The 9,547-nt window shown below is 27.4% G+C and overlaps 1 protein-coding gene across 1 annotated transcript in view; it reads right to left on the bottom strand.

Annotated features, from left to right (window-relative positions):
- LOC125868787 (putative G-type lectin S-receptor-like serine/threonine-protein kinase At1g61610) overlaps positions 1–1,655 on the bottom strand; it is a 1,846-nt gene extending 191 nt beyond the window's left edge. Inside the window, exons 1-6 of the mRNA XM_049549348.1 lie at positions 1,004–1,655; positions 864–920; positions 657–767; positions 471–578; positions 174–392; positions 10–88 (exon numbers count right to left, since the gene is read on the bottom strand). Coding sequence (XP_049405305.1) covers positions 10–88; positions 174–392; positions 471–578; positions 657–767; positions 864–920; positions 1,004–1,655 — 1,226 coding nt within the window. The remainder of the gene's footprint in view (positions 1–9; positions 89–173; positions 393–470; positions 579–656; positions 768–863; positions 921–1,003) is intronic.
- Between the last annotated feature and the right edge of the window lie 7,892 nt (positions 1,656–9,547).

The raw sequence follows: 9,547 nt of genomic DNA, 5'->3' as shown, positions 1-9,547 counted from the left end.
TGAGGATACGAGTGGAGAAAGAGGAGACCACGAGCACAATCAAGTGCAATTTCTAGTCTTCGTCTCCACAAGAGATATTTACTTTTACCTGCTCAGCAGGGGTGTTGAAATCAGGACACAATACAATTTAGATCAACAAAGATCAGAGAAATGCTCAAAGAGCAAAAACATACCAAATAGCCATTCGGAAAGATTTCCATTGTGGCATAGCTCATAAACTAGAAAACATTCATTTGGTGCATCATAGTGGCCTAGCAGGGATACGAGGTTCGGATGTTTGATATGAGAGAGACTTGTAACTTCTCTAACAAATGTTTCCATCTGTTCATCCTTAATTATGTGCTTAATAGCCACATGTTGTCTATCTGCTAAAATGCCTTTGTATACTTTTCCTGTAAAACATGATCATATCTGATTTATGCATGTTACTAATATGAAGTCAACTACTACAACGTTCGATTGTGACTTACCAGCTATGCCTTGACCTATGAAGTTGGACATGCTGAGACTGTCAGTCGCAGAGTAAATTTCTTTAAGTGATAGTCTACGATAGCTTGATTCTTCAGAGTAAGATTCATCTGATACCATCAACATTAAGCAGAATTAGAATAAGCTAAAACATTCAAAACAATGATTGTTATGTGTAGAGGGCTTACTATATCTTTCACTTGATGGCTTAACTTCAGCCTTCCTTTTCACATAGATCCACAACGCAACGATTACAACTAACACCATCCCCACTACACCACCAATTAGAATTGAAAGATCTGCATATTTAACCAATGCTTAACAATAAACACACTCTTTTGTCCTGAAACTCAGCAATATCAGTAATTTTTATGTATATGGATTTCAAGACTTACCAGTTTTAAACTTAGTACTACGTATCGTTTCATTTCCACTCTCATCTGCAGACGATGCTGCACAGTACAATGATCAATCAAGATCACAGTTAAATTTCAAAACTTTAATATGTTTATAACAAGAAGTAAAGTAAACTTACCTAAAGGGAGAGAGTTGTCTCCTAGGCAATGAAAGATCTTGTCAATCCAACTCTCATCAGCAACTCTTTGACTTGTTAACAAAATCAGCATACTAAATCTACAAATGTCATCTTCAAGTTTCATCGAATCATTTTTCGACATGTAAGCTATTTCTCTCCATGTCCTCAAACACTTATTGCATCCCTTAGTAAGTCCTCCTTCTGAATCCATTAGCCTACAATCATCTCTCAGACTATTCAATCTGCTTCCTAGCTCATTCACAACGTCGATCTCTGAATAATCCGAACAACCTCCTGCACCACTAGTCAACTTCTCAATGCCACAGCTAAAAATATCAGTACTATTGTTATTCATCAAAGTTAAGCAGTCCATCTGTTGTGTAGAATTGAGAAAGATAAGTCTTGTTTGGTTAGTCCAACGCGCCAATGCTCGTAAATATCTGTTGAAAGGTAATCCACAACAAGGCTGAGTTAAGAAACCATCCCAATTGTTGTCTAAAGTTGTACATGAGTCCCTTGATGATGAAGAAGAAATGTTAAAATCCAGGACACATTTGTTGAAACTACTATTGGTTTGAGAAAAAACTAAGTCAAATGATATGGAGAAAACCATGATGAACATGATTAATAATGGTGGTTTGAAGCAATTCATTTTCTTGAAATGCTAAAGGGTACTCTATAGAGCTATATAACTTTTTCTTCATTAGAAAAAGAAGAAGAAGTCAAGGATATGAAAGAGTAATAAAGAGAATGCATTTGGCTAAAGAGGGTATTTTTCTTGTTTCCCATTGTAGGGCATAACACTGTTTAATGGGCTGAATACATCGACAATCTCTTAAATTTGTTATGAATTTTATTTAGACACTTGAACTACATTAAGTTCCAATTGAGCATCTAAACACATAATAATAAAGTATTCTTATTAGAAAATTACTATTCAAATTCTGGAAAAACTTTTGCGCGCCTAGTCAAGAGTATATGAAGTAAATTAGTTAACCACATAAATCTTGCAACATTTTTTTTAATTATATTCGTCAATCTCAATTAGAGTAGGCCTTAGGTTTTAGTTCTTATAACTAAAGAAAGTGACATACTTTAAGTGATTATCATATTTACATAATTGGTGCTTACGCACAAATACTTTTTAAAGATACAAGCTGAAAATGTCTAATAGAAACACTAATCATATGCTCAATTAGAAAATATCGAAATTCAAATGTCTAAATGAAATAAATTGACAAATTTAAGGAATTGTTCATGTATGTCGCCTTAGTTAATCAATCACATGACATAAGACAAAAAAAAAAAAAAAGTTAATAAAAAATCTGAGATTTTTTGCTGATTTAACATTTGTAGATTAGTAACTTAAGTAAGATGTGATAAAAGACAAATGCCGGACATATCAACATTAGAAAAATATAAAAATTTGATGTCACCTTTGTGTTGTAGTGTTTGGTTGACGAAGGACTCAATCTTACACCAATACAAAATACCAATTGTTTTATCAAAGACTCAACTAATTAACCATCTGCTACATAGTTAGAATTACTGAATTAGGGGTGTTCACGGAAAATTGAAAAATCGAAAATTGAATTAAATCGATAAAAAAGATTTATACTTTTTTGTATAGATTTTTACTTTTAAATAATTTAATTTGATTTTAGATTTTTAAAAAAATAACCAAGTCAAACAGACTCTTAATTCTTAATTTAGGTGTTTGTCTTTATAGTAATTCGGTTATTTGTCTTAAATTTTTTTATTTGATTTGTAATTTTTTGTTTAACAATTCTAAAAGAAGACGATTCTTTTAACTAAAATAGTTGCATGTATATGTAATGTATTAATATTGTATAATTATATATAATGTATAATTATGTATTAGAGATGTATATAAATACATACACTCTTTATATAATATTTATTTAGTTGCAAATATTCATCGTCCTCAGCAAGCAACTTTTTTTCAATCCCATCTAACTCAAATTTCCTCCAAAAAGTCTTAAATTATAAATTTGAGCTGCTCTCAATATTTCGAATCACTTCATATATTATTCACTCAAATTTCAAAATAATTTATATTTGCAGGAGATCAAATTTTGAGCCTCAAAACTATTCAAATAGAGGGCAAACAATTGTTGGGCCTTTCTTATTCAATGGGCCGGTGGACTGTACTAATTACTGCATAGTGCAAACTAGGTGTAAATGATCGAGTTGGTTTGCGTTTTTTAAATATTAAATCAAATCATTTGTGTCGAATTTTTTAATTTATAAACCAAATCAAACTTATAAAACTCCGTTTCCTCAATCTCAGGTTTTTTCAGTTTGGTTCGGAGTTTTCAAATATCAAATCAAACCATTTGTGTCGAATTTTCAAATTTATAAATCAAGTCATACTAATAAACCTCGGGGTTTTTCAGATTTTTTTTGGGTAAAGTATTAATAAAAAAATATAATTAAATTATTCTCCAAATATTTCTTTAGTCTAACCAAAATACAATTGTCTAAGGTGTTTCTTAAGAGAATAACACAAAATATGAGATGAGTGATGACAATAAAATATTCAACAGAAAATAATAATGAAATCACATAAAATAAATATTGCAAATTAATAAGTCATAATGAAAAGGATCATAGTTTAAAAGTACTAAATCATGCTAAAATAAGTCTAATAAGTATTAATTACATGATTAAACATTAAAGAAAAAACAAAATTAGGTTATGAATTTTAAATGTTTAAACCAATGTAAAACTAAAGAACAAATAATCAATATTATTGTCATTTTTAGTGTTGAATCAATTTTTTTGTTAGCATTAATATTGATTTGATTTTGAATTGAGCTTTATTAGAATTACTAATATCTATGGACTTTAATCTTATTGAACCATTCAAAATTATAAATCTCAAAGAACTTGAAAAAATATGTTAAAAGATAAAAATTATGAAAAAGTTTAAGTAATATTTTGAAATTATATCAAAGTAAATGAGACTTAAAAAAAAAAAATACTTTTATATATAAAGTAAATTTTAAAAGAGAAAAATTATATATATAGTGTCGGGTTGATTTGGTCTGGTCTCAGGTTGACTTTTTTTTAGTTAAAACTAAACCAACCCAAGTAAAGTCGGATTTTTTTCCAATACCAAACCATTAATCGAGTTTTTTTTTCTTCAGTTTGACTCAATTTACGATTTGGTTCAATTTTCGATTTGGTTTTGTACCCCCAAACTTCCAAAGTTGGTCAATTCAACTTATCTCATAATTTGGAAAAAAAGACCCGTTATTTAGTCCACTGACTCCTTAATCTGATCATACTCTGATGCTACACTTCTTTAATAATATCAATATTAGAGTAGGTCGATCAACGTTTGAGATTGTGACTCAAATTGGTAGCCTATTTGTGAGGAGTGGTGGCTTGAATCCATGACCAACGTTGTTGGTCTTCAAATGGCGACGATTATTATATGTCACTTCTTCTCCATTAATTTTTTAAAATTGACATAAATAGCCGTCCACCAAAATAATAGTCAACAAATATATATTTTGTATATAAATGTATTCTATACATAGAATATATAACTTTAATTTGATACAAAATAATATAGATTTTTATATATTTGACCAACGAATGTAATTATTTTTGATCGATCGACCAAATGTGTAACTAGGCTAAATAGACTCTCCACCTCATAACTAGTCTTTTGGATTGTTACTCTATTTGGAACATAGTATAATATTTGGTGTATAACATAGAAGTTCTAGTTATATTTTACATGGATAAGTTTTTGAGTGATTTTGATGGAAGAAAGAAGAATAACGATGTGTTAAACATGACACACACGCTACATTATACATATGGTATACAAATGATATATTGTATATGCCATGTGTATATGTTTTCCTTGAACTTGTATTCTTAGAAAAACAGTTTATTTTACTTCTTCTAATATGCATGCATTGTCTCATTCTTCTTTCTTGTTTTTCCTCAAGTTAAGTGGCTTAGCTAATGATGAAGCATGAGAAAGATCTATGTGTGATTTGTGAGTGGATATAAATGTAATGTATCATTTATGTTTTTTCCTAAAAAAATTATGTTCTATAAAACTAGAATAAAATTTCAATTTAAATTTTTAAATTATAATTTAATATCTCAATTTTTTCAGAAAGTGATATCTCAATTTTTTAAAATATAAACTTGATATAAGATTATATTTTGCGGATAAGGATTCATTGTTTTAAATTTGATATAAAAAGAAAAGAAGAACTTTCACATACAGCTACTCAAAAATAGCTTAATTATGCTCCATAACTATAATTTGCTAATTACGATTCGTAGCTACATGTTATAGAGAGGAGCGTGGCGAGCGAGACTGGGAGAGGAGGAGAGAGGCGAGTGAGAGAGGGTAGAGAGCGGAGAGAGGCAAATTGTATATGTACATCTGTCTAAATAATTGTATATATGTAATTGATATACATATGTATTTGTATATTTGGCGAGCAAGATTGGGATAGGGAGGAGAGAGGTGAGCGAGAAAGGGCAATGGTTTGTATAATTTGCATCTTGTTTGTATAATTCGGGGGTACGTTTGTATAATTCGCGTGTTTTTGTATAATTGAGTAATACAAAGTCTGAAATTATACAAATATGATAAAACTCAAAATAACGAATTGATACAAACATAAACATATGAACTTTAAACAATTATAAAAATTATATTATACAAATTACATTATATAAATTATATTATACAAAATCTGAAAGCTACACGTTTATACAAACTTTAAAAAATTATACAAAAAAAAAAAAAGATTGAATGTATATGGTAATAAAACTGAAAAACCAAAGGAAATCACTGTCATATACAAATACAAATCAAACGAAGAATTGTTAGTTGCGAATTATACAAATGTGACGAATTATACAAACATGACTAATTGTACAAACTCGAAGTCAGCCCACGTAATTAATGGTTAATGTTAGTCGCGAGTGGTAATTATAGCAACTATAACTATGATGACTACTTAAGTAGTATGAGTTTGCTTAACCGCGTAATTTTCCCTAAAAAAAATAATTATGTTTGACATGAATAGATTATTGTATCACTTGGAAGGATTATATTAAAGAATAGTTAGTAAGCACTATTGTTGATTTTTATTTTTTTTTGGATAAAATGAATCACTGTAAGATTACGTGCATTTGAAAGTTTGTAATAACATCTAATCACATACATTTATTTATAAAGAATATGTAGATATGTGATTTATTAATGTGTCGCCTCAAGATATTATGATACCTTGTTTATGAGATATGATTTGCTCATTTGGTAAAATTGTACAAGAGTTGAGAAAGTTTGACAGTTTTCATAATTTGTAGGAATTTTATATTTATGAGAACAAAATACAACTTAAGAAATCTAAATTTCATATCCAAACAAAAGTTCTACTTCAAATCATCCTAATTTCAAATCACTAATTTGATATGACGTTCAAACAGATCCAAAATATTGTCTAAATTATACATTTGACTCCCCAAATTCAAAACGTGTTTCATAAATTAGAACGAAGAGAGTACATAAATAACTAATACTTACATAGTTAATATATGTATACCTCTAATCAACAATCAAACAACTCCTTATAATTAGAAACAATACTCAATTTTAATCTTAAATTCCTAAAATAATACTCCCTTTATTTCAATACACTTGTCTTACTTTTTTTTTAGTCAATTTACTACAAATATATTTTTATTTTTTGGCTACTCTTCAATTTCAGTTTTTCATCCATCATATTTAAGATCACAAAATTAAAAATGACATTTTAATATATTTTAATTCAAAATCATAATTTTTTTTCCCTCAAATTCAGTGTTAATTTAAAAGTAGACAAATACATTAAAATGGAAAAAGTAATTATGCTAATTTGTTTTTAAGTTTATAAATGACATAAGCAAATTGAAACTGAAAAAAATATTAATTATCATAATTTGTTGGTAAGTATAGAAAAACGACAATTAAAACAGAACGGAAATAGTATTGTGTTAGGACAAACCTCTTGCGCACGAGGAGCGTGGTAAAGAGTCACGAGGAAGAGACACAAAACACTCTTCCTGCGTGTTGTGGGCTCCACTTTACCCATTTATGCTGTCATTTTCACTCTTCCTCTTCCCCTATTTGGACCCCTTTTTGTATCATTTTACTATTTTGACCCTTGATTTTTTTATTTTTTATTTTTTAAAAAAAGAAAAATGTTATAGGGGATGGATGAAATTTGTTGTTGTATATTATTGATAAATAGCAAATTATTATATTATTAAGATAGAATTGCTAATTTGATATTTTTTCAAAAAAAATATTCTATTTTGTGTAAATCGTAAGCTATTTTAATAGAAAATTTATCGTCAAATTCAAATAATTAGTAAATGTATTAATTATGGTATTTTTTTTTGTTAAACAAGAAAAAGCAGGATATTAGTAAAATTTTGAACTATAAATATTAGGTATCATTTATTTATCTCTTTAACTTTAGTGATTTCTTTATGTTTTTTAAAGAGAATCGAGGATAATATAAGAGTTAATCTGATAATTAATATTTTTTTACTATATGGATAACTCAAAAATACCATTCAAATTAATTTTTGTATTATTAATGGAAATCAAAATATTACTATTACAAGACATGATAAGCTTGATAATCTCGTAGGAAATGTGATAATTGAAAAGAATATTTGGTGAAGGAACATTTAATTCTATCAAAGATTATTTAATATTGATCTTTGTTATAATGATAATTCTTTTTCCTTTTTATCCTGTTACAATATGACCTATCACTTGGGAGAAGAAGTAATTATAAAGTTGTTGAAACTATATGAGTATTATGCCTTTTTTGTCTAGAGTTTAGGAAAATCTATTTTATTTTTTTTATAATATTCAAAGTAGATCCATTTTTCTACCTCCAAGTATTTTAAATATATATGCAATTTGGTTGGTGCAAAATGTGCCCGTCTCAATGAACCAATACACTTAACAATCCATTCCAATTAGATTAACAAATTTATATCTTGTTTACATTTCAATAAAATTGTTTAAAAAAAAAAAAAGGAAACATGACTCGTTTTAATTTGTTGACATACTAGCCTTCTGCGAATTATTTTCAGGAGAATCATCTACTTTTATATCTTACTATTTTATAAAATATTATGATTCAATTGTAATATTTCTTAAAAATTGTATGACCTTTTAAATAATCACTAAAGGTACTAATTAAACTAATGTTCAATATTAATTTACCACATAAATTAAGTAGACTTTTTCATGTTTAAAAAAAATGACTATGTAATAGTTTGGGTTTACTATTTGTGTTATTAATTAATAGAATAATTGAATAGTTAAGCTATGTGAGTAATAATAAAACAATAATAAAATATACAACATAACCATTTAAATTTATATACAATATTATGAACTCAACTTTGTCAAATGATTAGCCATCGCCATTAACATGTACTTTCTTCTCTTATTTCTTCCACATATTGTTTCTACATTAGTAATACAATATGTTTAGTTTAGTTAAAAAAGAGAAGCTAGGAACAAAATAATTTCATAATGTTGAATTTAAAAGTTTTTCTTGTTTTTTCTTTGTATTTAATATAAAATTAAACTAAACACCAAAATGCAAGTTTTGTTCACCCCCAACCCCCACTTTTACTGTGTCATTTAATCACAATGTTTTTTTTATATTACGTATAACAAATTGATTTGACATTGTATTTGGAACTATTTGTTTACTCTTAAATACAAAATAAATGAAATATGTCCAATTTCATGGTTAGATTTCGCCAAATTTACATAGTGATATATCATGTAAGACTATCATTAATGTTCAATTATCTCACATTTGTTTAAATTTACTTTTTACACCAAAAACTTTTATAATTTTACTATTTGCTTTAAATTTTTAATCCAACAACAACCGCAAATCAAAAACATTAACAAGAGGATAAAATTATTTCCCAGAATTCAAAACAACAAATAAACACCACATATTTGACTACATATATTATCTAAATCCCAAACAATTCCAAGTACAAAACAAGTTATTAATTTATTTTTTAATTAATTTATATGCATTAACAAAACATATAACCTTTTACATTATCATGAACATTTTAGTTAGTCATCATAAAAAATCTACTTTATTTTTATCGCTATAGTCAAACTCCTTACGTCATATACATTTTCACATATATATATGGGGGACTTTTTAGTAATTTGATAGTGTAAATTAATGTTTTCATTGAAAAATTTAAAAAGGATTTATGACGTAAATTTATTTAATTAATAAATAAAATAAAATTAAAAAAAAAAAGGGTTATTGGTATTTTCTTATACAATATGTAATTTGATAGTGTAAATTTATTTTACTAGTACAATTTTTTTTTAAAAAATAAATTAGAAAAGGGTAATTTGGTCATTTTCACCCAAAGTACTACACCATCTTCAAGCGGAGAACCCTCTTTTCTGCGTTCTCGAGAAAACCCAAACCCAAA

Source organism: Solanum stenotomum, chromosome 6 (genome assembly GCF_019186545.1).
Source record: "Solanum stenotomum isolate F172 chromosome 6, ASM1918654v1, whole genome shotgun sequence".
NCBI lineage: Eukaryota > Viridiplantae > Streptophyta > Magnoliopsida > Solanales > Solanaceae > Solanum > Solanum stenotomum.
This window is presented reverse-complemented; position numbering and strand designations above follow the sequence as displayed.